Below are 27,615 nucleotides of genomic sequence, written 5' to 3'. Positions count from 1 at the left end.
TGAAACCCTATATCACGAGTCTCATGCAGCCAGGACGCTTATTTGTACGCTAGTGAGATTCTCTGGTATGCGGGGGTTCGTCTTATATGCTGAGGCTTAGCTGAGTTTAACTTTAGCTATCGTGGATGTCTGCGACTTGCGGCTGTGGCTGGCTGTTGATGGTCTTCTTTACTTCTTTTGAACTAGTTCTTCATCAATATGTGCTCGTCTGAGACAATATTCCCTCCAAAATCCTTCAGGCTCAGTTCACGGTTGAGAGCACGTCCGTGGGCCGATGATATCTGGAAGAACTTCTCAACAAGGCTGGCTGCAACGAGACACGCAACGATGATGGAGGGAAACGAATCGCAACACCGATATGCTCATGTGAAGATGGCCACCTGAAATGCCACGTCACAGAAGCTCAAAAGTATCACTACATTCCGTGTTTAGGCTCGCTGTTATAACAGTCCTGTGAGTTAGTTTGAGTGCCACGAAGTTGCTTCAAAGTTAAGAGGAAGTAATAATGGTCTGTGTCTTCCTTCTTAAGCATCAAGATTCATCAGTGTGTAATTGATGTGTAGATATATAGCCAACCCTCTTTTAGATCAGAAGATGGTACTCAGTGCATGTATAATCACTTGGAACGTTTACCTATCTACCCCAATGATTATCACAGAGATATATTGCTTGACTATTGCAGTACTGTATTAGTCTTACAGTGCAAGATTAAGTTAAGATAACCCTTCTTTGGCTGTTGTAATAGATCGACACCAAGTGTCTGTCGGAATCAAAATCTCCTATCAAGAAGGCTTACGCGAACTAGCACATGCAACGGCAATGCCTTGTGACATAGTTAGTGGCGGTTATGAAAGTGCAGGTTCTGTGGGCAATTACAGGCAGGTATGTGGCAACGGACATCGCATCCCTTTTTGATGCATTTCAGCTCACTCCAAAGGGGCAGCAACATGGATTTGGCATACCAAAGCCAAGTCGAGCATTTTCAGTAACGATCAGGTCTAGCAGGTCTAGCTAAGATGACTTGGGCCTCCGTATCAGCAGGCTTTCGCTAGCCGCTTGCACTTTCACTCAATGTCACATAGCCTCGTACCGTCGAATCGATATGTGACACAGGCTGCATGAATATCGAGTAGAAGGCTGAAACCTTCTCCACCACCTTGGAAAGGAAATACCAGTATGACAAGGTCTAAATCTGCTCGACTTCTCATTATGGATGGTTCATTGAATTCGGCGCTGCTGAAGACAAGAAACGTCGGAAATGAATACTGAAAAAGGAGAAGCTTATTGAAAAGGAGGCAGAAATGAACCTGCGAATGAAGGGTTTCTGGGAAGTGGAATGCTTCTTGTTGTCATCCATATCCAATTTCCAGTGATAGAAGAAACACTTTTGTAAACAGAAATTGAAAGTATAAGATCTCTACGGTTTCCCTCTCGACCATCCAGCATCATTCACCTTCACTCATCACCTTCCTCACTAGAATCTCATCACTCAATCTTCTAGTCTTATCACGCTTTGCACTATGTGCTCTACCTTCAGCGCGTCCAGCCGCCCGGCTGCATGGACTCTCGACCAGCCAACCACTTCTCCAGAGGCTGAGGTCGCGGCCAAGTCATGCGAGTTTCAGTCATCTGAATTCAACACTACTGGGTTCGCTATCACTGATTTCTCCTCTACTGGCTTCCAGAGGGTCTCTGAGTCCGTCGTTGAGAAGAGTGGGCTTTCTCTTCCTGATGCTACCATCTCTCCCGACGCTGGAATGGTTCGCTGTAAGTGTTCGTGGGAAGATTCTTGCATTAGGCTACTAAAACCTCCCGTTTGCAGCCATTGTCAAGGTCGAAGCGCGCTTCGCTAACAAACTGACCGGCCATTCTATCTGGAAGATCGGTACAGGACTACTCATCAGTCCCGATCTTGTAGTTGTTGGAAGTGAGTCCGTCTATGATGTCGAGTATCAGCTTGGTGCTGCTACTCAAGCCAAGTGCTACATTGGATACCGTGAACGTGGGTCTTCTGACATCCAGCCCCGATACGGCCAGCGTGTCGTTTTCTCTGCCGACTGGACTGAGGGTTCTGAAAGGCGCTCGCGAGATATTGCTTTCATTCAGGTTGCTGAGCCTTTCACTTTGAGTGTGCAAACTGCTCCTGTTCAAGGTATGTCAGGATCTATTGCTGTATTTTCTTGACATTGACGAATTGGCATCTATAGAAGAGCCCGTCCAACAAGCTCCCATCACTGCCACTGTTTGCACCAACTGCAGCACCCACGAGGCCCCTGTCTCTGAGCCCATCGCTCAACCTGAGCCTGTGCCAGAGGTCACACAGATTGATGCTCCTGCTCCCGTCTGTGTCGAGCCTGCTGCCGAGGAGCCCGAGCTTGAGATACCTGTGCCAGCAGCTGAACCAATCCCCGAACCTGTCCCCGAAAGCGACTACGTCGATATCGAGATTGATAACACGCCGGATACTTCCGTTTCTGAGGAAGCCGATCCCTTCTACGAGACTCTCAAGACTGTTTCACAGATTGACACCAAGACCCTCGACATTGAATCTTCACTGATTGATGACGTGGGTCAGTTTGTTAGTGTCGCTGCTGGATCTCTTGTCAGCTATGTCGTTGGGGCAGAGACTATCTCTAGTGGAAAGGCAACCAAGCTCTCTGGTGTTTCTGAGCGTGCACTCCTCGCTGAAGCATCTCTCCAGGCTGTCTTCGCTATTGAGCAATCCAATGAGCTTGATGAGATCATCGCAACGATGAAAGAGAATTGGACCACCAATGCTCCCCAAGTCGAGCAGCTTTCTGAGCTTCTTGCACCTTACCTGGCCGAGGCTGCTCGATGCATCATCGAGTACCATCAAGAAGACGATGTTGAGAAAGCCACTGTAGCCAAGACCCCGAAGCGCCGAAACCTTGGCATTCGACAATTCCCCACCAACGAGGCAACCAAGGCCTTTGTCAAGGGTCTTCTCGAACCCACTCTCCCTCTGCCTGGCCATGAGGATGTGTTTTCGTCCCTTGGTCCCGTTCTTCGCAGTGCTGTTTCTTCTGTCGAACAGATCGTTTGCCAGGCTGGAAAAGCAGCTGTAGATGCGATCACACCCAAGCTCCTGGCGAAGTACCAGGGAACTGCTCCCTCAGCTGGTGATGTCCAGGCCACTCGCGTTCTCGTTCAACGCGCCATTATGGCAGACGCCGCTTACCAGGCCCTTTCGACTTTTCCTCGAGAGAAGCTTCAAGCTCTGAAGGTCATCCCTCTTGATGCTGAACTTCCTCAGGCTGACAACATTTTTGACTTCATCAAGAATGTCATTCAGAAGGTTGGCCCTGTTTGTCTTCATGATGCCAAGCAGGCTGTGCACAAGTTCATCCCTCTCCTCATCGATGCTCCCGCCAAGGTCTCTCCTCAGCCCCTTATAGCTGTTCCCGCAGAGGCTGCGAGCAGCAAGTTCGCCCTTCGAGACTTTCTCAGCAGCAAGAAGGGTTCTGTCAAGACACTCTAAACATTGTACTTTGAGAGGTTTATGGGTTGGCTCATTATGGCCTCATGATTTCGATGCTGGATTGAAGGATAGACTAAGGGAAGACAACCCAACGCAAAAATAACGAGTCGACATGAAGTTGAAGAGGCGCGCCTAAGGAAAGTGGAGGATCAAGCTTGCTAACCATCGGAACCGGCCGCAACCGGAAAGTTCCCTTTGTCTTTGTATTTTCTTGTTTTAATTTTGTCTTCGTGTAGTTAGTTTTGCTCTTTATTCAATTGAAACCATCACCTGTTGCCATATTAGGTCAGCCCAGTCCTCAATGTCCAACGTTGGCGGGATTATTACAGATGGCAATTTCCGTGTTTTGCGGTTGTAGGGTAAGATTAGCTGAATTTGGCACGATCCACTGTCAGCACCTCCACTGTCTGAACCTATTATGTTGTTTCCCGCGTATTTACGTATCGTTCATATCCGCGCATGGGAATCTCCTCCCCACTCAGATGCGGGGGGGACCAAAGTCCCATTCTTCTTCAACAGATCATCATGAGGAGGAGATCTCCATGTGAACCAGTCTCCTTCTCCTATTTCTCGGGCTTGTTCAATCCCCCTCACCTCTCCTTTGTCCCATGAGCCCTGTGGCATTGGATTCGTTCCCTCTCCAAATGACCTGTTATCGCGACGTCATATCTCTCTGTGGCTTAGCTTGTGCCGAATGTTCCGAGCTGAGACACAGCCTCCATAACGGGTTCCAAAAAAACCGAAACTTTCTCGGCCGAAGAAGCCGTCAGTGGATCTTAACCTTTTTATCCTCGCAGCCCACGGAACTGCGCACTAGCCTAGCCAGTCCTGCCGCGTCACTCCCTGTAACCACTCAAAGCATTAATCACCGTAAATCTCTAGCATGTGCTTAGACCCAGTGAGATCATACCCGTTGGCTCCTTCGTAAATTGCGCCCCTTGGCCTATGGGCTTGCTCAATATATTTATCTGACCTTGCCCTTGATCCCTTTGTAATATTCCATTTTGAGCTACCATCTTCTTTTGTTATTTTGAGTTTCATCTTTAATTGTTTTACAACCGTTGTGTTTGGCACCGTCAGGATGCTCGGCTTCGTAGCCCTCACGCTCTGGCTCAGCACAGCCATTGCTGCTCCGGATGACACGGCTTTAATCCCCAGCGTCAATTCAGTTGAGATCCGGGCTCTGCCAAATTCTCCGAGTGGTGGATATGCTCCGAAAGTAGTTGATTGCCCATCAACGCGTCCGAAAGTTCGTCTTGCCGATGAACTGTCCAGCGAGGAAGAGGCATGGGTTCGACGCCGCAGAAACAACACCATCGATGACCTCAAGACATTCTTATCGCGTGCCAATATTTCTGGCTTCGATGCCGAGAGCTTCGTTGAGAAGCATAAGAACAATGCGACTGGTCTACCGAACATCGCCATCGCGGCGTCTGGCGGTGGTTATCGGGCTTTGATGAATGGTGCAGGGTTCCTCTCAGCTGCTGATTCACGCAACAACAAGACTGGTCCCATTAGCGGCCTTCTTCAATCGGCAACTTACCTGGCTGGTCTTTCTGGTGGTGGCTGGCTCGTGGGTTCCATTTTTGCCAACAACTTCTCAACAGTTCCAGACCTACAGTCTGGTGAGAAAGTCTGGCGTTTTGACCGCTCCATCTTTAAGGGCCCCAAGAGCTCTGGAATCAGTATTCTCAACACCGCTGAGTACTGGACCGAGATCAAGGATGCCGTTGATGACAAGGACAAGGGTTGGAATACTACTCTCACCGATTATTGGGGCCGATCTTTGTCGTATCAGCTCGTTAATGCCCCTGAGGGTGGACCGTCTTACACTTTCTCTTCTATAGCCGATACCTCCAACTTCAAGGACGCAGATACGCCCTTCCCTATCCTCGTTGCTGATGGTCGTGCTCCCGGTGAGCGCGTCATCTCTCTGAACGCCACTGTATATGAGTTCAACCCGTTCGAGTTTGGTACCTGGGATCCTACAACCTTTGGCTTCGCACCTGTCGAGTATCTCGCCTCCAACTTCACCAACGGAAGTATCAGCTCCAAGGGTGAATGTGTTCGTGGCTTCGACCAGATTGGTTTTGTGATGGGCACATCCTCCTCATTGTTCAATCAGTTCCTTCTCAACAACGTCACCAAGGTCGGCAAGGAGAATGACATCCCTGACATTGTTGTCAAAGCAATTGAAGGTATCTTGGTCGGCTTGGATAAGGACGACGAGGATATCGCTCAGTATACACCCAACCCCTTCTTTGGATGGAACCCTACCGACAAGAGCGTCAATTCCAAGGACCGACAATTGACTCTTGTTGATGGTGGAGAAGATCTGCAAAACATCCCTCTTCACCCGTTGATCCAGCCCGTTCGTGGTGTTGATATCATCTTTGCTATTGATTCATCTGCCGATACGAACAACAGCTGGCCTAATGGTACCGCCCTTCGTGCGACCTACGACCGCGTTGGCTCCAGTATCGGCAACGGCACACAATTCCCCTCAGTCCCATCAGCTGAGACCTTCATCAACGAGAAGTTGAACCAGCGCCCGACGCTCTTTGGCTGTGATGCGAACAACTTCACTCTTTCGGATGGTGAAGTACCACCACCATTGATCTTCTACATCCCCAATGCACCCTACACCTACCACAGCAACGTCTCTACCTTCGACATGTCGTATACCACCGCTGAGCGTGACAACATCATTCTCAATGCTCTCAACGGAGCTACGCAAGGAAACGCCACTATTGACAAGGAGTGGCCTACCTGCGTGGTATGCGCTGTCATGAGCAGAAGCTGGTGGAAAGCCAACGAGACAGTCCCCGACGCATGCAAGACCTGCTTCGATCGCTACTGCTGGGATGGAAAGTCTAATAACACTGCTGTCAAGAGTTACGAGCCCGAGTACATCATTGGAGGAAATGCGACCGCGGGAGCGGAGGACAACGCAGCTGGAGCCAGGCTTGGCCCAAGCTGGTACGTCTCGGCTGGAGTTGGAGCTGCTGCTTTATATGCTCTCATGTGATAGGGGGATTTCATTCGTAATATCTGATAGAATCTAATGAGTATACTTGTTCAACTTCATCATTGATTATGTAGTAATTATGCAAGAGTATGTTGCCCTGCTTTCTATAATAGTGCTAGCCTAATAGTAACCCTTACCTCTGTACTCCTTTCCCTTCGATAAGATGAGCAAACAGGGATCTCTTCCGCTGCCTCTTGAAGGCTGTCACATACTTGTTTGGAGATTGCGGAAATAAAACAACTTAAGCAAAGTCATGAAAGTATCTGGTGATCCAGTAAACGAGTCTATTATTATTTTAACTGTTTCTATCATCATCTGTAATGGTGTCCTCACAGCTTCAGCGAACCAAGGAGTTCAGTCAGCTGCGGTACGTCAGCCGGAATTTCCTCCCACGTTAGTAGCTTGTTTGTCTTTGCGTTGATCATGTTTGTGTAGATATCCGCCATTTTCCTGCTATCCCAAACGCCTTCGCGTCTCCCGAGACACCGAAGAAGTCTCACCGCCTCCCATTGCACGCTTGTGTCCTGACACGATATTATAACGTAGGATATTGGTGGGACAAGATTGGCTTGGAATGTGAAAATCTGGCCCTTGTCGCTTTGGGTCATCTGGATGATCTCTTCTGCCTTCCTCAATATCTCGACGCAATCAGCCGTTTCCAAGTCGTCGTCGATGGAGTTGAGCTTGAAAGTGGCCTGCCATGTAATCTCTTCCAGTTCAAGTACTTTGAACCGAAACAGCTCTGACTCTGAGGCTTTCGATGGATCAAATGTCTTCTTAAAAGCATGATATCGTGCGCTCCAATGATGGTAAAAGGCTTCTGATACCAAGCCTTTATCTCGTCGCTTGCAAACAACCCCACGGTCACCGCACTGAATCCCATCACTTGAACATTCTGGGCAATCGGCGTACAGCTCCACGTCACAAAGCGTCTCGACTCGTGTCAGTGCTGCAGCCGCAGCTTGTGCAGAAGTAAAGGGTTCGCCGGGCTCATCAAGATCGATCGGATCCTGCTTATCAGCCCATTCCGTGATCTCTGAGACGAGCTTCGAGGAATGGTTGTCTCCGACGTAGAAGAATAGGTCAGAAGCCAGACCGCATAATGAAGGGCCGATATTTTCCATAAATTTCGCCAGGTCCCAACGATCACAGGCGTTCAACAGAGAAAATGCAGCCTCTAAATGCCGCGATACGTTCGTGTAGCGCCCGTAAAGATTCTCTGTGCAGATAAATATTAAACAACATGTCAAAATAACCTGAAAGTCCTTATTCGGCGAGTTCATGTACTCTTGCATCACCCGAATGGCATTGTTGTACTGTTGGATGGATGCGATCTCGTAAGATTGGGCGAGTGATTGTGTTAATGCGTCGGTCTGGGTTTGAAGCTTGAAAGCCTTGTGTGCTCCTCCCAATGCCCCAATGGCAGCCTTGACGGGTTTTGAAGTCTGGCTGAGTGGTAACGCATAGGCGTGCCAGAAACTCATGGCGTTGAGAGAGCTTGCGAGTTCTGATACTGTATATGTTCGGAAGTGGTGGCAAAGGTCCAACTCTATCGTTGAGCCGAACGTCTCTGGTGATAGAGCTGCTGGGACAAGAAGCTTTGAGGCTGTCGCGAGGCGGCGAGATATGAGGTCATACTGTTTTCGATGAAGAGCAAGCGATTTCGTCTTTGGTTTGCATTCTGAAGGAGCAAGGTAGCCGTCGCACGTCCTTTTGTCCTTTTCACATCTGAAACACGTGGGTTTTCGTTCATCGCATTTGAGGTGGCGGATTCTAACTACGATCAGTAAAGTTTCAGTTAAATGAATTGCAATAGGTTACAAACTTGCTACTTTAATCAGCAGGGAATTTTGCGTGTCTGAGTGCTTGACTTACCAGGTTCTACAGCCAGATCTCACTTTCGGCGCCCTCGCCCTCTTCCATTTCACCTTCTCACCAAAGTCTGACATTCTGGCGTGAGATCAGCTACCAAGGACGATCCCCACGTGGTGATAAGCGGGTGTGCAAGGCCTAGTATATGATAATCCAAGCACAGGCCCTTCATTCCAGGGACATTTCTGTCACATGGCGTGAGTCATGAGGGATGTTGAGCAGGGAGAAGTGACAATTTCTCTGGAAAGACCTCCTTGATTGAAGCGATCTACGACGGAAAAGGTAAAGAGGCAGCCCCTTCCAGGTGGGGTCATGAACTTTGTCCGCACAGCCGCCCTGATCTTGGGTAAACACAGCTTGAAGCGACCCAATTTCAGGGCAACCACCTTCTGAATCCGTTCATTTTGGTGACGAGTTCATAGGGCTTAGATGGGGCTTTCAGAGGTTATTCTGTCTTATTGTCTGCCTTAAAAACCAAGGTTATTTGAAAGGAGCGGCCGCTTCCGGCACCGCAAATTGCTCATTGAGTGTCGGAGTATCTTTCCTCCGCTTTTGGCTAGCAGACTCGTGAACCAGCCTAAACGAACTTCTATAAATAGATATACCCTACAGAAGCCTGGGTAAGTTCAATTTCAGTGCTTATTATTGCCCCTTCTCCCATGAGCATATACTCATACTCTGTTGAAATTTCAAGTCGTAGCAAGCCCCATATATTGAGCCTCTCCATCGAGCACAGTGACCAATTTTAAACCCAGAGCAGTGATGATTGTAGTAAAAATCCTGACATACTAGGTAGGGTGGAGTCTTTTACCTCGGCAGAAGGATATTGACATAATCGGATGTGATAAGCAGCTCGAATGAACATATTTCTCGAATAATTTATCCCCATGATGACCCAAGAGAGTACCAAGCTTACGCAGATTACAAATATACTTCCTGCAATCCCATAGCCTAAACATTGCGTCAGCTGACAGCTTACGACTTGGCTGATTGCAAACAAGTAATCCAGATAAATTTGTAGACCAGGCCCCAAGTATTTGTGATTAAACATTCTCTTAGCAATTCAGAACTTATAGAGGACATCAAACTTTGTCATCGCAAGTATGGCATCACATCAAGAACTAAGAAAGGCTATTGAGAACACGACAAAACAGTTCTTGGGGGCCTACAAAGACGCCGGCGAACAAAACAATCCTGCAATCATCAACCGTGATGTCACCGACTCTTGTAAACGTTACTTCAAACCAGCCGGTGTTCTTCAGTTATTCGGATCGCCTCCGGAAGATGGCTTGAACAACGCTGACTACGAAGCCGCAATGGCGCTCGACCTTGAGAAATACGTAGTCACCTACAGCGACATCTCGGACTTGACTATCGACACCGAGGCTCGCAAATCAGGCGCCACGACTGTCACGGGCATGCTTTACAAGAGTGGCGAAGAGGACGTCATAGAGCATTCATGGGTCTTGGACTTCAATGAGGATGGTTCCAAGGTTACAAAGGTCATAGAGTTTTGTGACATGGATGGGTTAAGAAGGATGTTTGCCAAGGTATGCAACGACAAGGAAGACAGTATTTAGTTAATGGGCTAGAGTTGAGGCAATAAGGAGTGATTTAAGGGTGGGACTTGAGGTCACGTATGCTCAAAGTTTAGGGCTTGCTACAGGAAATGTAACAGAAGCTGGTCTAAGGCTTTGATATTAAGTATTTGGATCTGCTCTTGTTCTGCGCCACTTTAGATCAACATTGTACAGAATCATGTTCTTGTAACCCCCTTGCAGTCCCAAGCCAATCTAATAGATGTAACGGAATTGGGAGATCTCTCGATCTGTCTTGTCGCTAAGATTGAGCCCTTCCAATGATCCCTCTATGGCCTCCCCAGCATTGTCCCGCTTTTTGTTCTCCCAGATGAGATAGAACCGTAGAACAATGCAGAGAACAGCAGACACTGCCAAGCAAATCATAACAGCTAGGAATCCCGACTTGTAGCCAGGGGCCTCGGAAGGGAAGAAAAGATGAGGACCAACAATATTTCCAGCACAATACGCGATAAAAACCTAGACTTAAGTCAGCATACTGAATAGTAGTCAGGGAATCCGAAATTAACATACCATAGCACTAACTGTAGTCTTCTTGGTAAAACCAGCGAAATTGCTTGATACCATGGCCATTGTCATGGGGAAATTGGCAGTAAAGGCAACGCCGAGAGCACAACCCATAACGCGAGTCCACTTGTGAGCTGGGTCAACTTCACGTACCATCACAGCTCCAACGATACTGGTAGTAACATTGAAAGCCATGAATAACAGGCGAGTGTTTGGAAGATATGTACTTCCAATGACCGAAATGAGGACAAAGACCAGTTGGAAAACAAACGGGATGATGTTGATTAAAAGTGTCTTCAGGACAGAGAAGCCAAGGCCCTGAATAACAATGGTGTTGAACTGAAAAGTGATCAGCAAGGGTTGTTGAGCATATAGTATTTGAGAACATGACTAACTGTTAGAAGTCCATTGTTGGGGATGATTGAGGCGAGGTAACCGATGACAAGAAGCCACGCGTTTGGATCGCTAAGTGCCTCCCAAACCTGCTCACGCTTCCACTTGTCATTCTTGATGCCCGTCATGTTTGTTTCAACTCTAGCAACGGCTTGAGCTCTCTCGTCTTTGGTCAAGAAACGGGCATTTGCAGGCGTGTCGGGAAGAAAGATGAAAACTATAACGGAAATAGCTATCGTCAAAGCTCCGAAACAGATGAAGATTGCCTCGAAGAAATTAGCGTAAGAAACTGGCTCCATGGTTTGTTCTCTTACCTTCCACGGCGAAAAGCCCTTGATCTCACCAAAGCCGTAACTAACAAGACCGCCAAAAATACCGGCAGACGTGTTCCCGAGGAACCAAGCGCCTTGACGTAAGGGCTGCTCAGATCTCTTGTACCACATACCGACAATCATAGACAGACCAGGGGCAATCGCAGTTTCAGCCACGCCGAGAAAGAATCGCGTTGCTAGCAGGTCTTTGGAATTGCGACAAAGCGCTGTGAACATCAAGATAGCTCCCCAGATAAACCTATGAATGGCGGTCAGAAGGCACCAGGGTTGACTATGGCGAAGAGAATTACTTACATGGTAACAGCGATGACCTTTGCGATGGGCAATCGAACGAGCAATACGCCAGCAATGGGGTATGTCGCGACGAGGAACCCAAAGTAATAGATTGCAGATGACCAGCTATAATCTTCTCCTTTGAGATGAAGATCTTCACGAAGCCCGAGAATTGCTGTGTAGCTAAGTGCAGTCTTGTCGAGAAACTGGAAGAAGTAGGCAAATGCCATGATAGGAAGAAGACTGTTTTCAAGTTCCACCTATTAGTCCCCGTATAACCAATGTCCATGCATGAGTTATAAGACGTACTGGAGATCTGCCTTCCTCAGGATTCTTCGATCCTCTTCGGGTGTTAGATCATGACTTCGCATAGCTCCATTGTCGACTGAAGCAAGGTCTGTCTGATCAAGTTCCTTGTCTTCAAGTTTGACGTCATTAGTCTCTGACGCGTCTCTGAGTGTCATTGTTTCAAATTGCCTGCCTAGCATAGAAGCCAGACTGAGTATTGGTAGGTGAGTAGAATATCAGTGGTTTTCTGGATGATGTAGAATGGAGAAGGGGGGCATGGCTCTTCTTAAGTGCTTCATAGCGTACTTGTACAAGGTGAGACTGGCTTTGACAGCCCAGCGCGAAGCCATTTGCAACAGAGACAACCGAATACCACTTGAGCTATCATCATGGCTTGAGGAGCTGAGATAGACTAGCCAGATTGGTCCTGATAGCCGACGAGAAAGTGCGGGGTAGAAAATAGATCTGGGGTATTATCACCTCGTTGATAGAGTTTGTCACTAGACTTCAGAAGGAAATAGTAGGGCAAGGGGTTCTGACACTTGCTTTCCTTGTCGACAGGGTGGGAGATACTCCGTGCTATAGACGGGAGATAACACGGGGTAGATTATGTGGGTAGCATGAGATCGATTGGGTTCATGATAACAAGTTATTATGCCGCTTCACATCCATAGGCCAACGCCTGGCGCTGCGATAAGAGCCGTTTACCTCGGAAACAAGGGATACAAACGCGGGATGAGGAAGAGCGGCTGCCACAAGAGTCTCGAACAATGAGATTATTGATGTTCAAGATTTACTCCTTTACCAATCCTTACATTAGGCATAAGCATATTGATGTGGCCTGGTTTGAGAAGGCCGTACGTAAATCGATCCTTGTTCTGGACTCTGGCTGCATCAGAGAAATTCTCTCCAGAAAGTCTCTTGCCCGTGCAAAATGTTCTCCAAACTGAGCCAACCCTTTAAATCTCTCAAGAATCCACGAGATATGGAGCTCCTCATCTGTTTCTAGAGAAACCAGGAATAATGGGCGGGCAATCCTGACCATGGCAACGTCTCCTCCGTGTTGGTAAGCTTGGTAAGCTAGATTCATGATATTGCGAATTGTCTTGCTATCGTTCAGTTTGATATGGAGGGGAGGGCGGATGTTGCGAGCGATCCGAAGAAAGTCGAGTATCTCGGTGTAGTATATAGGTACTATAGAGCGTATAGTTGCTACCATGGAGTGGGAGTTGTTGGTGGCTGAAGTGAGCCGTGATGCAAAATCAAGAATGTTCATGTGCCTCTCACTCGTCTCGTGGATGGTAGCCTCAACCTTTCTGACAGCATCAACGACAGCCAAACCACCAATGGGTTGAAGACTCGTCAGCTCGGATATTAGATACCGTAGCTGAACACTAGCCCCCAACAGTTCAAAGACCTGCTGGTTCTCTAGGTCATCCACTAGCTCTCCTGCGGGGTAGTCATCACCCCAGACTGAACGGTAGAGCGATCCAGAATAAGTGTCTAGTCTGGACAGTCTTTTGATTGGACCTGTCGGCAAACTGCTCTTGTCATCATTTTCCGGTAAACTTTCGCCGAGAACTCTAGTGACTTGGCCGCCCAGTCCAAATGATGAAGCGGTTGCATCCATCCCGCAAATCCTTGTTATCAAGCGAGCGCAAAATTGAGATAGGTGCCGAGGACTGCCTGATTCAGCCGCCCTCATCAAAGGTACTGACTGATCTGCATCGCCAGCTCGGTGCAGGATATCGGCGTAGTGATGCTTAAGGATAAGTGCTGCTCCATTCAGATGGCTCGCTAAGCCCCTGCATTTGGCGTCGCCGTGGAGCTGTTCATACATAATCATGAGGACCAATCCACTCGTCAGTGAATCAAGATTGGCTGACTCGGCTGTTGCGTTGTCGCCCAAGATCGTATGTAGTTCTCGCAATGCCTCGGAATAGTGCCTGAGTCCAAGTCTTCGGTATTTCGAGGGACCATCTTTCGATTGTGCTCCCGATACACAATACCGTCTCCCATGCCATTGGTGCCTGTAATCAATACCGCAACCTCCAATCGCAAGGACCATGTGCAGTACAAGAGGCTCATGCGTAGCAAGACGCAACATGATGGCGAATGCAGAGTATTGTGGCTTCTTCATGATATACAATGGCGAAAATGACTCTCGAAAGTACTGTATCGCTTCAACCTCTTCATTCCCGAGTTCCATGCCGTAAGTTCCCCATTGTAAGGGTGTATTCAACGAGGGCGTTATTGCGGAGGAGACCTCCTCAGTCTCAGACCGAGGATTCCCACAACTAGACTCGTCCTGACCATCTTGTCGAGGCGTCGGCTCAAGGCGAGAGAAGTCGAGGCTTGAATGGACAAACGTTCCGACAGGGGACCCTTTAGGAAAGGTGCGGAGCCGGGGTTCATAATCGCAGTTGAGCTTGAGGCGGACACATCGTCGGCAAACAGGCCGTATCTCATCGCATTTGACCTTCTTGGTTCGGCATGTCCAACAACCGCTCCGAGATCTAGGAGCTGATCGACCTAGTGGCATTGGTGATGTTGCATCGCAGGGTGATAGCGACATGATTATTTCCGCTGTTGGCATAATAGCCGACAGCCGACGGAAGACAACCAAATAAGCAATATCTAACGAGAGATGAGGAGTCGTAAGATGAGCCAACAGGTGAGTGCATGTCTAATTGAAGTTGCAAAGTAAGGAGGCCCCGACTTTATGAGACTGGTCGGCTATTTTAGTGGGGACTGCTATCTTTCGTCGGCTACTCGTCCAGAAAGGGTTTGGTTTGTTACCCCAGGTCTTGAGATGCTTCGCTAACCTGATAACGGCCTGAAGTTATTTTCAGTGGCTTGGCGTCACTTGCTGAGTTAGTTTCTGAGCTGTATCAAGCCAGTGGCAACCTCCTGAATTTCCTTGGACTTAGCAGAGTTAACCTGAGCTCCTCGGATCATTCCCATATTGATCTGCGAATTGAGAGTAGTATATAACACTACATGTCATGTTAAAGACACCCAACGGTGATCTGTACCTTGGGACTTACATTCAATTCGGATAAAATGATGGTTATCGATTCAAGTTCATCACCAGCTCGGCTTGCGCCAGTACATTATGATACAAAGTCCATCGAGAAGCTCGGAATTATTGATCAATCCAGCGCAATCGTTGCTTCAACACTGGATACTCTCAATTCGGCCTTCCAAGAAGTCAACCTCAGCATTCACTCCCATCCTGAAACCGCATACCAAGAAGTCTTTGCACACGAAAAACTGACCGACTTCCTTGAACACCATGGTTTCGAAGTCAAACGTCACGCATGGGGGCTTGACACAGCCTTTGAAGCAACATTTGGCTCCGGGGGCCGTCAAGTTGTCTTTTGCGCCGAGTACGATGCACTCCCAGGAATTGGCCATGGTTGTGGCCATAACCTGATTGCTACATCCTCTCTTGCGGCCTTTGTCAGCGCGGCTCGTGCTTTGCAGATGACCAAGCTTCCTGGACGCTTGCGTATCATTGGAACACCTGCTGAAGAAGGTGGAGGTGGTAAAATCAAGCTTCTGGAGGCTGGTGCCTTTGATCCTCCTCAGGATATAGCAGCAGCTCTTATGTCGCACCCAACAACCTCAGGACCGAGCTCTGATGGCCTGGTGTATGATGGGATAGCTGGCACCAAGAGTATCGCGGCATACAAGACGAAGGTCATCTTCAAGGGCCGAGCATCGCATGCAGGCGCAGAACCATGGAATGGAATCAACGCATTAGACGCTGCTGTTGGTGCATACGTCAATGTTTCCATGTTGCGACAACAAATCAGACCAGATGAGAGAGTTCACGGTGTATTCGAAGACGGTGGCACAGTTCCCAATATCATACCCCAGTACACTCGAATGAACTGGTGTATTCGCAGTCCTACGTTGGCTGGGTGTGAGAACCTCGTCAAGCGAGTGCATGCCTGCTTTGAGGCTGGAGCTGCTGCGGCGAATTGCAAGGTCGAATATGAGACGTGAGCTTCACTCCTTCTATCTTTCATTACTATACTGACGACACTACTTTAGAGCACCATTATACAGTGACCTTCGAGTCAACAACACCCTTTCAGACACTTACGTCGAGGAAATGGCCAAATTAGGACTGAAGATAAAGCCAGAGGAGAATGTACCTGCTTCGACGGACATGGGTAATGTTTCGTACCACGTTCCGGGCTTCCACGGTGGCTTCGCTATTCCAACGGCCTCAGACGTGTCCATTCACCATCCAGACTTTACTACATGTGCTGGGAAGGAGGGAGCTCACAAAGCAGCCATGAACTGTGCCAGAGGGCTTGCAATGACAACAATTCGGGTGCTGGCAGATGAGGGACTGTCACAACGCGTTAGGAATGACTTTGAAAGAGGTGTATAGAGGAATTGCGACATTGAAACATTCTAGATATGCTTAACATGAGATTACATAATCACATAAGTTTCATCCAAGTGGACTACAATGTCCAATCTCTTCCGATACGAAGCCGGTCGAGTCAATGAATACGAGCATAAACCTGGCTGACTTAATATGTATAAATATAATCTAGAGAAATTCTGGCTAGCTAAATGTTTCTTGTAATTTGATCTTATGAGGTCAGCTATTTGTATCCCAGGAGAGGAATCTGACATAGACACCCAGGAGACCAAGCATTGTAAGAGCCTACTCCAAGCACAGTGCATATGGATAATTAGAATGAAAGGTTATGAGTGATAAGAAAGGATATACCCCAGGAAGCAAAGAAGTATTGCATCCGTGTATAATGAATACAGTGTCGGGCGACTCACCTCAACAAACAAAGAAGGCATTCTATAACAGATAGGATTAATATTAGCTTCTGCCCTCGTGATTGCACTTGTAAATAAGATTGAACTTAGACCGACAAACTATTACTTTGTCTATAGTACAAAAGTGTTTCACTGGGCTGTGTGACTTTTCATGGTTACTATTTTTTACAGCAGTATCATCTCTTTCGTATAGCACTAGAGACCTTCTGCCTAAATTGCCTCGGCTCGGATCTCGGCACATCTATACTAGCTATGTTCCAGACCGATACATATTTACCCTATCATCGGCTGGTATGCGCTTGACGATCAACGTGACTCGTTGAATGGTCTATAAATGGAATGAAAGCCACAGTTGCCCAAGCAATGACTTGGTAGAAGTTCAAGCTCACAACCGTGTCAGAAATCTTCCTTCAAGTGTTGCTGTCTATTGACTATTGAATATACTAAGACCTATAATTATCCTGTTAATTTTTCCGGCTTGCGACTTTAAGCGCTAACGCTCAACTGTGATGTAAAGTATAAGACATTACTCCATTCTCTCCGTTTGTTTTGGCGCAACTGCTTCCCCTGTTTCGCAGGGAGATCGCGGCACTTCGCTGGGTGTTCCTGAGACAATGCATATTGGTGGCTTACGCCACAAAGCCTACAGCCCTCCCTTTATTATTCATGCTACGTGATTGGCCGGTCGTATGATCTTCCTGAGCTTGAGGAATGTGTCTTGCTTAGCTTGGGACGAGACTTCGTATAAATACGAGCAACAGGGCAAAGCCTATACGACAAAAGGACCGTCGTGACTGAGCAGAATGCGGGGGAGGAATTGTGATGATACAGATGTCATTTTAAATTGCCAACACGAGAGACACTAACGACAAGACACAGCGCGATCTTTTATAAATACCAACGACTTTTGTAAGCTTGCCAAGTAGTTCCTCCCTTCACTCTCACCACAATCAAGCATCTAAACACAATCGTTTCTCTATCAAAATGGTTTCCAACACTCGTTCCGTCATCTTTGGCCTGATGCTCAGTGCCGCCCAGCTCTCAAGCGCTTCGCCAGCTGCTGCCTCTGACACTGCTTTTTCCTCCCCTGTATACCCAACAGCTACTGATTCCATTCCTCCTGTTCCCGTCTCTACCGACGAATGCCTTGCGAAATGTAACGAGGCTCGCGATAAGTGCAACACTGCACCTGACGCCAACCACGCAACTTGCGCTGCCAACTACGCTGAGTGCGTCGGCTACTACCCTTATGACAAGAAGGGAACATATGTTCCTCCTACTGCTTGCTCTCACTCTTCTAAGCCTACTGCCACCGAGACTGCTAAGGCTGATGAGTGCGTCGACAAATGCAACAAAGCTCATGACGAGTGCAACACAGCGCCCGATGCCAACCATGCGACTTGTGCTGCTGAGTACGCCGAGTGTCTTGGGTACAACCCTTATGGCAGCGGATCTCTAGTTGCCCCTACAGCCTGCTCCCACTCCGCCAAGCCTATTGGCACCCATAGTGCTACTGCTACTGCATCCGCACATGCTGATCAGTGCCTTGAGAAGTGCAACAAGGCTCATGACGAGTGCAACGTAGCACCTGACGCCAACCACGCTACCTGCGCTGCCGAGTGGGCTGAGTGCCTGGGTTACAATCCTTACGATGGCCCCGGTGGATCTCTTGTCGAGCCCACGGCTTGCTCTGCCGCTACCACTATGGCTTCTGCTACTGGAAAGCATACTGGCATAGATACCTCCAAGCCCGCCAGCACCGAAGCCTCTAAGCCTGCTAAGTCTGAGCCTGCTGTTGTCGTTAATGGAGCTGGACATCTTTCGGGCAAGGTCGCTGGCTTCGCGGGCGCCATTGGTGCTGCTGCTGTTGCTCTTCTCTAAGTTCTGATTGACTTATTTGAACTCAGTCGTACTGCCTACGCTCATGCCATACTTGGAGCCTATCTTAAGCCAACCGATGGATAAGATGGAGCAACTATATGTAGCCGTGCCGGTGAGATACTACCTGGTTCAAGATTGGAAGAAAAGGTCTTTGATGTTAGCCTAGATAACTAATAATAAATCTAATTATATCTTTCAATTGCCTACTTTATTTATTCTTTCTTCTCATCTACCGAGCTTTGTATACATAACGCTGACGTAAATGGCATTACACTGAGCCATAATGTCAAGGTGACAAAGGCGTATTGTAATACCCAGATACCAGGTTGAACGTCATAGGGAAATAGTAGTAGACCCGGAACATCCAGCATGACTTACCGAGATGTATTACCAACCATAACTATCTTCATCCTTCCATGATAAACGATTTACATCTGTAGCCGACCTTCGAAGCTGGGCCGTTAGAACCTTCTATGAACCAAAGACCCCAGAATAGTAATAATGAACGAGGGAATATATTGCCTGAATAGGCTGCATGATGCAAGAGATACAGCATTAGATGATAAACATATTTAATTGACTTGTCGTTCAACGTTCACCGAAATGCACTATGTTGACTCGGAACTCGGAACGCCTCAGAGAGGAGGGTTCCGAGGTGGGTCTTTGTCTCGTCAAAGTAAGGGCGGAGACTGGTTGTCATCTGCAATTGTGGCGACATGCTAATGCCATTGCCTGCAGAGAGACTCTTTACAAAGACTTTGCCCAAAACGGAAATTCCATACGGTGACTGGATCAGAGTTCATTGGCCCCCACCTTTCGTGGCAATATCGGAAACAAGCGCGATATTTTGAAGTCTCTGTTGAACAATATATAAATGCAACCTCATATCGGCATCACTGCTCGAAACATTCAATTTCACAGCAACATACAGGACATATATTGAAATAAGCAACATGGACTCCGCACAGTTTCGTGAGGCAGCTCGCACAGCCATTGACGAGAGTAAGTTTGTGAAGATTGAATCAGTGACCCTAGGTGTTATCATGTTAACCACATATACAGTCACTGATTACTACGACAATGTCTCGTCGCAACGTGTGGTATCGGATGTCAAGCCAGGCTACCTTAGACCTTTGCTCCCATCCTCAGCCCCTCTCGAAGGAGAGTCCTGGACCGACATCCATGCTGATATCGAGTCCAAAATTCTTCCTGGAATCACCCATTGGGCAAGCCCCCGATTTATGGCCTTCTTTCCATGCTCAAGCAGTTACCCTGCTGCACTAGCCGAAATGTACTCAAATACCTTCAACGGCGCCCATTTCAACTGGATTTGCAGCCCAGCAGTTACAGAGCTGGAAACGATTGTCATGGACTGGCTTGCGAAGGCTCTTGGTCTTCCCGAATGCTATCTGAGTGGCGGTAGTACCCATGGAGGAGGCGTCATTCACGGTAGTGCCAGCGAGGCTATCCTTACTGTTATGTGTGCTGCTCGCGATAAGTATCTTGCTGCTGTCACGAAGGGCATGGACGAAGATGCTGTCTGGGATGTACGAAGCAAACTTGTCGCTCTGGGAAGCGCTGGGTCCCACTCAAGTACCAAGAAGGCTGCTCAGGTTCTTGGTGTCCGTTTTGTTGCTATTCCTGTCACCGAAGAGGACGGTTTCGCCATGACTGGTCGAGCTGTTGCCAAGACGGTAGCTGAGTTACAGGCCCGCGGGTTGGAGCCTTTTTACTTGACGGCTACGATGGGTACGACTGATGTCTGTGCCGTTGATGACTTTGCTGGCATCGTTGAGGCGTTGTCTCCTACAGCTGGCACAGAGAGAGACATCTGGGTTCATGTCGATGCTGCTTATGCAGGATCTGCACTTCTACTCGAGGAGAATCAGCCTTTGACTACACCAATGGCTGACTTCCACTCTTTCAACTTCAACCCTCACAAGTGGATGCTCACTACCTTTGACTGCTCTGCTGTTTGGGTCCGATCCCGAGCCTGGCTGATTGAATCTCTGAGCATTAAGCCTCCGTACTTGCGCAATCAGTTTTCCGATAACGAACTGGTCACCGACTATCGCGACTGGCAAATCCCTCTTGGACGTCGTTTCCGATCTCTCAAGCTATGGTTTGTTCTCCGCAGCTATGGTATTCGAGGATTGCAAGCACACATTCGAAACGGAGTTACGCTTGGTGAATCCCTCCAGACGAAGCTGGCCAGTCGACCTGATCTATTTACTATCTTCACCCCTGCGCGCTTTGGCCTGGTGACCTTCCGCGTCAAGGGACCCGATGAAAAGGAGATCAACGCCCGAACAGAAGAACTCTACGAATGGGTCAACAGAACCGGAGAATTCTACCTTACTAGTACCATTGTCAACGATAAGTTTGCCATTCGTGTATGCACTGGCGTGGAGAGGGTTCGAGAGGAGCACGTCCAACGTATATTTGATGTTTTGGTTGAGAGGACCGAAGCGGATCTGGGTAAATCTACTAAGAAGTGAAAGGATGTAATAAGAGGAGGAACCCGAAAGAAGTAGCATAACGAGACAAACTTCAGCTATAAATAGAAGATCAAACAAGCCCAAAGTACTCAATGATGGTCAAAGTCCTCACTGTCACAATATTCAACCTTTGTGGATAAGATGGTCAAAAATGGTGACTACTTAGGGTCCCCTGGACTCCCTTGCTTATTGAAACATCCCTTGAAGCAGCTGGCAAGTTCTTTACATGAATTTAGTCACGGAGTCTAGTATCTCAACTTTCATGGGAAAGTAATGGCTAACCTCTAAGCACCAACTACAACATATTTTCAAGTGACCTCGAGAACCCTTCCCTGCCAAGTCGCTTTCTGAACAAGGATTTCTTACAACTTGAACATGTATCCAGAAGCCGTGATAACAGTGAAATGTACATATATGACCAAAGAGAAATTACCTTTGCTACCTAAACCTCTTCGTGTGGTATAAGATTGCCCTGTTTATATGGTATACAGTCCACCCTCGAGTTTACGTATAGAGTTTCAATTGATTAGGAATGTTCCAGCTTCTCTTCTTGCCGTCATCTCTTCCTACCTTGCTCCACCTTGCAGATTCACAAGATATAGCCTACTTCATAAACAAACATGTTTCTAGTCACAAAACTTACTACTATGGGAGATATGGCCTGCCACTGATATGAACCTCAAACAGGCAACAAGGTGGTAATAAACCTAGTTGACCCAAGTCGTTGGTAAAACCTTGAACTTTATTTAGAGTTGTAATTTTATGCAACGCTACTCCGCGGGGGCCGCGCATAAAAATCCCAATCATTCAACAATGCCATTGAACTTTATGGAAGTCAGGTGGTCAGTTGGGCCGCGTCAAGAAACTCTGTGCATCTCATGGCCTCATGGTAGGAAAAGGGGGCTGTCGTCGTGATGTGACAGCTAAGCCACGTACGTGGCTATCTTCTGATAACAAGAGCTAGAGACTTCTGGACCAATGGACCCCAGACAGCCCCAGTCATCTCCAGGGTCCATCCATCAGCTCCCGCCTGTGCCTTGTCCCTTTACGCGTTTTAATTGGCCATAGCGTATTTCTCGCTCAGCAAGAGGGCACCTTTTCGCTGGAGCTTTAGAATGTTCGGTTATTTCTGTCTTTGGAACTAGCCGAAAATTACAGGAGCGAGCTGTGACCACGTAATTGTGCCGCTTATCCGAGTAATAAACAAGAAGACAGGGGGAGGAAATTAAGTGCCCATTTCTTGGGGAAATTTTCTTTCTTGAGAAGCAGTCGCTAAATCTATATGGTATTATAATAGCTTACGATAAAGAGTCGTAAAAGTTCGTGACAGCACGCAATTAAAGGTGTATAGGCCGGCGGTAACCCCAACGAACCCCAAACTGAACCATGTCCACGGCCTGTCTCCAAGCCACTTGAGTACTTGAGCGTCTCCTTGGTGCCAGGTTGCAGTTTCAAAGTCTGTCATATATGGCAGTAGATTCGCAGGGTCCATGATTTGTATGGTTGGTGATGGTAGAATTGGTTGGCCGAGCAGATATTGTTGCACTGCCAGGGTCAAGAAGAGAGGTCCTGTAGACAGCATTATAGCTGCGTAGGGTTGAAGTCGAGCCCAGAGCCGGGTTGTCTGGTGAAAGGTGGCCAGTCTCGACACTGCTGATGCAAAAGCTGGGTGCTTTGCGGTTGAGATTAAAAAGTCATTCGTGATACCGGTTGGCAATGTCGATTTGAACAAGGCATGGTCGTTCCCTGGAAGAGATTCGAGCTGATCTATGGGGAAGGACGAATTACAATAAGTGTCCATATCCATATATATCCCGCCATAGAAATAAAGAACAAAGTAGCGGATAGCGTCTGCGCGCTGGATTGGAAAAGGATAGTTGTCCCAAGTGTCGAGATACCAGGGAAATTCAGCCTCGAGAAATTCGCGTGCCCCTTCATCAGTCCAGAGCTTATATTCAAAGTCAGAATATGCTTCCTTGCAACTCTGCTGCGAAGTTGCCCAAATTTCTGGAATGGTGTCGTTGGGAGCTGTTTGATGCAGGATTCGCGGTATCTTCCTCCCATCTGGCCTTGGGAATGCTTCTGGATGTGCTGCATGGTCGACAAAGAAGTTGATTGCGAATAGTTCGTTATTCCGTAGTAGTAAGGTGATGAGAGGGTGAAGAGAATGAATCAACAGTCCAAGAAGTATCAGGTTGATCAGGATCAGGTATACTGTGAGCTTCCTGAATCTTGGAAATCCAAATCGATTGTTGACGCATCTCTTGTACGATGAAGATTCCGACTCAAAATGCTCCTCGTCGTATAATCTTTCATACTTTCCAAAGCGCGCGCGCAAGTGTTGAATGATATCCTGGAGAGCCATTGTCCCAAGCTGAAAACATTCCAAGCTAAAGACCCCGCCAGAGTTGAATTTGGTCCTTCACGGTTATTATATGTCTTGTGAGCAAAGTTTCATGCAAAAAGACCAAAAGCCCCTTGACTTCCAGCCCTCACACCTTATATAACATTTTAATTTAATTTATTGAAATGGGCAATGGCCGGTAAAAAAAAAAACGCGTCGTCATCGTATCCCTGCACCAACTCAGCCTCGACGCTTTTTTGTTCTGGACTCCCTATTTCTCCCCTGTGATTGGCGGTAGCCGGACCGTACGATGTTCCAAAACGACTGCCATGTGCGATGGGTGACAGTGATGACCCGATCGGATTAATGAGCCATTTTTTCAGTCATTGATCGTCTCCCGCGGGCTGCAGCAAGTCCCCTGAATTTGGCAAGGGTTGAGACGCTGTGGCAGAGTGGCTTCGTTGACGTCTGACTATTCCCATTCTGTGTTGGTGTAATTTGTTGGATACGAATAACACGTTGGTGGCTCACTGGGGCTGGACATACCGATGAGTCGTGTCACTGTGCGTTAGCTATAAATACGTAAGGCAGACTCAGCCAAGTTTCATTTGCTGTAAACATCCAACCAACAAATCAATGCATAAATCGAACGACTTGCAGCATTGAAGCTAACCCTTATCAGGACTTGAGGCTAATGGTTACCTTTAGCCCTGAAATAATCAAGGTTCCATGTTTCAGCGACATCTAGCACGAATCTAAACAAAGCCCTTATTGTTATCTCGTTCAGTAAACGAACTTCGCAATCGCTACATGCGACGTCGTTTATTCTCGGTCTCAGATCGACATGGCAGTGATGGCACAGGGGCTTCCTCGTTGCTTCCAATGGCTTAGACTTGAGCTAACGGAACCCCGCGGCAACCCGCGGCATCTCGGCTACCGAAACCCAAAAGTAAGGATTTTATCAGCTCATCGTCCATACTGACAAATTATGTATATTTCCCAATCTTTGGTCGTACTACAGGCATAGGACAGGCCACTGTATTCCATTGGCAAAGAGATGCTTTGAAGCGGGTTCTTCGACTCAGCAGTGTGACATGGCAGATCCAGTGCAGCCAGCTCGAGGACGCACACAAAATTTGTCAAAACGTCTAAGCACAAGGTTTCAAGTCGATGATTTAACCTCGGTGTTCTTGAGACGCTTCTTCCGGCTACTGCCTATGTCCTGATACACTCAAACATGGTAATAGTTAGATGCTTGGGACTAATAAAAGCTTCATGTTGCTAGACTCAAGTATTTCAGGGCGTGTTTTACAGGTATGAGGGTAAGACGCTGTCGTGGGAAACTTGTCTGGTCAGCAGGACTATTAACTTCTCATTATAAAGCATTATCTTAGGCAGCAGTGGGGGCACTGAAGTATATTGGTTGTATCTGTTGAGATGTGTCCTTAACTTTTGTGCTGGGGCTCGAAGCTTCTTTTGACCCCTCATCAACTTTGTGCATAAAGAATAGTAACGTTTCTGGAAAATAATTGAAAAACTAATTATACAGCATGCCTGAGCAGTTCTTCCTCTCGACCTTTGAGCTAAGAGACTTCCCTGAGCTCACTCTTGACCAACAATATACCCTTGCTCGGCATCCCCTCCTTATCTAGCAACCTCAAGAAGCGATATCCAAGCCTCAACCTATCCAAACGAACACAAGCCCAAGCAGCCATGATATCAGGTCCAGGTACATCATTCATGACCCTGAATGAAAGAAAAGCCAGTTCGGGAACCACACCCTCGACATTGAGGAACTCAATCGTCTCGCCTCCAAAGTCTGGACTGGTTCCTTTGCTTTTACCTGTTTCTCTACTATACCCAACTTGCTTGACCTGTTCAACAGTAGCGTCCTCATCGACCATGGCTGAGAGCGCATCTGGCTCTGTATGCAGGCCAATCTTGACATAAGAGATGAACTTGGCGGGATCATCAAGACGGCTGAGTAAGGGGAGGTTCTGTGCTGCTATGATTGTGATAGCCACCCTCTCCAATGTCTTACTAGGGATATGAGACTCCTCAACACTGTGCAGTTCGCTTGGATCGTGACGATATCCCTCAGGCTTGAGAACATATCCATCTGAGCCCATGAACATGCCCTCGTTGAGTACCATACCCAGGTCCCATGATTGCCAGTTGAGAGCCACGACTTGCACACCAGCGCGCCAGAAAATGACAGGGTCGTAGTTGGACGAGTCAAACCGCATACCATGTGGATAGGTCCGCATGAGGAACTGTCTGTTGTGTGAGAACAGAGCCTTTGGCATACGTCTCTGAATAGCGAAGCCTGCATTCTCTGATAGAGAGAAGATGTGATTTGGCATCGACGCTTCGGGTTCCTCAAGTGACTTGAAACTAATCCCTCGAGTATGAATACCAAGGCGGCTCAGTCGCGGGATGATCTTGGGTGGCTTGACCTTCTTGACCTTCTTCTCGTCCCCCTCCACCACAACCTCTAGCATACTCTCATCATCCGTGCTATCAGGCGTGTTCTTGCCCTTTCCTTTGTCGTCTTCTGGGACATATTTCACCTTGACCAGAATCTTGTTCCTCAATTCGTGAGGAGAGGGTAGGCAGTCGGACTCGACCTCGGGTGCAGGGAGAAGATAGTCAGCCCAGACCTCCTCCATGATGTTTACCATGGCGCCTTGCTGCAGTGGAGAGCAATGAACTTCCAGGCTGACAATGAGCGGGAGGTCGGATGTAGTGAAAGCATACTCTTTGACGGTTTGACAGACGTCGCGGAAGAGAACCTCTTTGGTGAGAGTAAAGCCATGCAGAACTCTTGGCTCGGCATCGATAACATCCAAGAGTCTGTCATCAATCGTTTTGCCATGAGGATCAACCGTATCAAACTTGTTCATGACCCATCGCCCAATCTTGATGATGGTTCGATCTTTGAAGCCCATTTTTCTAGGTGCAGCATCCAGAGAAGCGTCCTTCATTTCCCGTTCGACTTCATCCTCTGAGCCGAATCCTGGCTTCCACTGTTCTTTGCCATCCCAGACATCAATCTCAATGCAACGACATCCACGTAGCAAAGCATCCTTATACGCCTCAGTACTTGAGTCGCTTGAAAGTTGGTTGCCGGTGAGATACGTGTTGTGGCTTGAGCTGATGAAGTAGTTATTCAGTGGCCACGTCAGGTCTTGGGGAGCCGCCATTTCCAGAATGTTACCGCATGGTGATGTGAGATACTTAATTAGCTCGGGTAGGTTCAGCTCATCTTGATCAACAAGGTAACTAGCCAACCCATCAGGGTTTTCGACTTGGACGTGGTGCATGAACAGACCGATCTGGTCTCTGTGCCAGGTGCCATTTGGTCCGGCATACTTGTTGAACAACTGGGTAAAGTGGCTGGGGAAGGATTCTTCAAGGTTCTCCTCAATGCCGTTACGTTGGCCAGTAGGATGTCCACCGCCAGCCCTATATCTGTCGAGCGGGAAGTCTTGAGTCATGGATTTGACGGACATTTTGATATCACGCAAAAAGAAAGAAGACAATTTGAGTCTCTACACTAGGCAGCCCACGAGCTTGGACTTTATATCAGCAAGCCAAGACATACTCTCAACGTTAATTTACGCCATCTAATCGAGACTCAATATTACGGGCTCGCCGTTATAGATGAGGAAAAATGACTGTGACATCTGTGGACCTATTTACTGTCAAGCTCATGAGGCATTGCGCTTGGCAAACGAATAATAAGAGAATATTCTACAACCCGGTTGTTCGGCATCAGGCTGCGCCTTGGCCCGCGCCTTGACCCTCTCCCAATGTGTGTTTTTTTACGGACGGACGAATGAGAGGGCGTCCTTTGACTCCATTTCTTCTTCAGCACCAAACACAGGGGACTTTGCGATCCGGCATATCATTACACCTGAAGATAGTCCCTAGCTAGCTTGCAATTATTGATTTCTTGGCCAGAGTTGAAGCAATTCGTCTTAGGTGCAGCCAATCAGGCCATGCCGTGACCAAGTTATATCAGCATCTCAAAAGCGTCTTGACCGACGGTCGTGGTGGATCCACCCTATAGGGCTGGAGGAGGCTGCCAATCTTGCAACCAGTAATGCTGAATGAACAAAATACTCCTCACTACTGGAAGAAGATGATTGAATTGTTAATTTATCCCGTTTAAGAGCACTATTTTTGATCAAGGCGACTCTAAATCTGAATAGAATTGTCTCCGGGGCTTTCTGCGAAACATCGTAACCAAGCCAATCATTAATAGGCCACGTATCAGTTTTCGTATCA

The 27,615-nt window shown here is 47.7% G+C and overlaps 11 protein-coding genes across 11 annotated transcripts; 6 read left to right on the top strand and 5 right to left on the bottom strand.

Moving 5' to 3' along the window:
• Positions 1 to 1,520: 1,520 nt before the first annotated feature.
• BKA55DRAFT_545986 (uncharacterized protein) lies at positions 1,521 to 3,499 on the top strand (the record flags this gene model as incomplete). The annotated part of the gene is made up of 3 exons (XM_046190868.1): positions 1,521 to 1,767; positions 1,823 to 2,152; positions 2,208 to 3,499. 3 exons carry the CDS (start codon positions 1,521 to 1,523, stop codon positions 3,497 to 3,499), a joined length of 1,869 nt encoding a protein of 622 aa, XP_046042465.1.
• Positions 3,500 to 4,580: 1,081 nt separating this feature from the next.
• Positions 4,581 to 6,527, top strand: BKA55DRAFT_599356 (lysophospholipase catalytic domain-containing protein; the record flags this gene model as incomplete). The annotated part of the gene is made up of 1 exon (XM_046196385.1): positions 4,581 to 6,527. One exon carries the CDS (start codon positions 4,581 to 4,583, stop codon positions 6,525 to 6,527), a length of 1,947 nt encoding a protein of 648 aa, XP_046042464.1.
• Positions 6,528 to 6,792: 265 nt separating this feature from the next.
• On the bottom strand, positions 6,793 to 8,855 carry BKA55DRAFT_743759 (uncharacterized protein). The gene is made up of 3 exons (XM_046201560.1): positions 8,403 to 8,855; positions 8,353 to 8,358; positions 6,793 to 8,300 (listed from the first exon to the last, which is right to left on the bottom strand). The coding sequence occupies exons 1-3, from the start codon at positions 8,474 to 8,476 to the stop codon at positions 6,857 to 6,859; spliced, it is 1,524 nt and encodes a 507-aa protein (XP_046042463.1). The 5' UTR covers positions 8,477 to 8,855; the 3' UTR covers positions 6,793 to 6,856.
• A 647-nt stretch (positions 8,856 to 9,502) lies between these two features.
• On the top strand, positions 9,503 to 9,979 carry BKA55DRAFT_697239 (uncharacterized protein; the record flags this gene model as incomplete). The annotated part of the gene is made up of 1 exon (XM_046200352.1): positions 9,503 to 9,979. The coding sequence occupies one exon, from the start codon at positions 9,503 to 9,505 to the stop codon at positions 9,977 to 9,979; it is 477 nt and encodes a 158-aa protein (XP_046042462.1).
• A 213-nt stretch (positions 9,980 to 10,192) lies between these two features.
• Positions 10,193 to 11,966, bottom strand: BKA55DRAFT_697238 (major facilitator superfamily domain-containing protein; the record flags this gene model as incomplete). Its single annotated transcript, XM_046200351.1, has 6 exons — positions 10,193 to 10,456; positions 10,511 to 10,843; positions 10,900 to 11,163; positions 11,212 to 11,467; positions 11,524 to 11,745; positions 11,812 to 11,966. 6 exons carry the CDS (start codon positions 11,964 to 11,966, stop codon positions 10,193 to 10,195), a joined length of 1,494 nt encoding a protein of 497 aa, XP_046042461.1.
• A 411-nt stretch (positions 11,967 to 12,377) lies between these two features.
• On the bottom strand, positions 12,378 to 14,421 carry BKA55DRAFT_584555 (uncharacterized protein). The gene has a single exon (XM_046194345.1). It carries the CDS (start codon positions 14,384 to 14,386, stop codon positions 12,602 to 12,604), a length of 1,785 nt encoding a protein of 594 aa, XP_046042460.1. The 5' UTR covers positions 14,387 to 14,421; the 3' UTR covers positions 12,378 to 12,601.
• Positions 14,422 to 14,853: 432 nt separating this feature from the next.
• Positions 14,854 to 16,252, top strand: BKA55DRAFT_655741 (uncharacterized protein; the record flags this gene model as incomplete). Its single annotated transcript, XM_046197429.1, has 2 exons — positions 14,854 to 15,797; positions 15,850 to 16,252. The coding sequence occupies 2 exons, from the start codon at positions 14,854 to 14,856 to the stop codon at positions 16,193 to 16,195; spliced, it is 1,290 nt and encodes a 429-aa protein (XP_046042459.1). The 3' UTR covers positions 16,196 to 16,252.
• Positions 16,253 to 17,389: 1,137 nt separating this feature from the next.
• On the top strand, positions 17,390 to 18,651 carry BKA55DRAFT_584551 (uncharacterized protein). Its single transcript, XM_046194344.1, has one exon. It carries the CDS (start codon positions 17,587 to 17,589, stop codon positions 18,481 to 18,483), a length of 897 nt encoding a protein of 298 aa, XP_046042458.1. The 5' UTR covers positions 17,390 to 17,586; the 3' UTR covers positions 18,484 to 18,651.
• A 785-nt stretch (positions 18,652 to 19,436) lies between these two features.
• Positions 19,437 to 20,981, top strand: BKA55DRAFT_527548 (pyridoxal phosphate-dependent transferase; the record flags this gene model as incomplete). The annotated part of the gene is made up of 2 exons (XM_046188933.1): positions 19,437 to 19,485; positions 19,546 to 20,981. 2 exons carry the CDS (start codon positions 19,437 to 19,439, stop codon positions 20,979 to 20,981), a joined length of 1,485 nt encoding a protein of 494 aa, XP_046042457.1.
• A 1,235-nt stretch (positions 20,982 to 22,216) lies between these two features.
• On the bottom strand, positions 22,217 to 23,511 carry BKA55DRAFT_584549 (nucleotide-diphospho-sugar transferase). Its single transcript, XM_046194343.1, has one exon. It carries the CDS (start codon positions 23,344 to 23,346, stop codon positions 22,270 to 22,272), a length of 1,077 nt encoding a protein of 358 aa, XP_046042456.1. The 5' UTR covers positions 23,347 to 23,511; the 3' UTR covers positions 22,217 to 22,269.
• Positions 23,512 to 24,908: 1,397 nt separating this feature from the next.
• On the bottom strand, positions 24,909 to 26,849 carry BKA55DRAFT_655729 (PLC-like phosphodiesterase; the record flags this gene model as incomplete). The annotated part of the gene is made up of 2 exons (XM_046197428.1): positions 26,563 to 26,849; positions 24,909 to 26,478 (listed from the first exon to the last, which is right to left on the bottom strand). Exons 1-2 carry the CDS (start codon positions 26,835 to 26,837, stop codon positions 24,909 to 24,911), a joined length of 1,845 nt encoding a protein of 614 aa, XP_046042455.1. The 5' UTR covers positions 26,838 to 26,849.
• Positions 26,850 to 27,615: the final 766 nt, after the last annotated feature.

The sequence above is a fragment of the Fusarium redolens genome, assembly GCF_020744475.1.
Source record: "Fusarium redolens strain MPI-CAGE-AT-0023 chromosome Unknown BKA55scaffold_26, whole genome shotgun sequence".
Classification (NCBI taxonomy): domain Eukaryota; kingdom Fungi; phylum Ascomycota; class Sordariomycetes; order Hypocreales; family Nectriaceae; genus Fusarium; species Fusarium redolens.
This window is presented reverse-complemented; position numbering and strand designations above follow the sequence as displayed.

What these genes read in the sequence shown, in the direction of transcription:
- BKA55DRAFT_743759 (XM_046201560.1), bottom strand. Translation starts at nt 8,476, where the DNA reads ATGTCAGACTTTGGTGAGAAGGTGAAATGGAAGAGGGCGAGGGCGCCG.
- BKA55DRAFT_584555 (XM_046194345.1), bottom strand. Translation starts at nt 14,386, where the DNA reads ATGCCAACAGCGGAAATAATCATGTCGCTATCACCCTGCGATGCAACA.
- BKA55DRAFT_584551 (XM_046194344.1), top strand. Translation starts at nt 17,587, where the DNA reads ATGGTTTCCAACACTCGTTCCGTCATCTTTGGCCTGATGCTCAGTGCC.
- BKA55DRAFT_584549 (XM_046194343.1), bottom strand. Translation starts at nt 23,346, where the DNA reads ATGGCTCTCCAGGATATCATTCAACACTTGCGCGCGCGCTTTGGAAAG.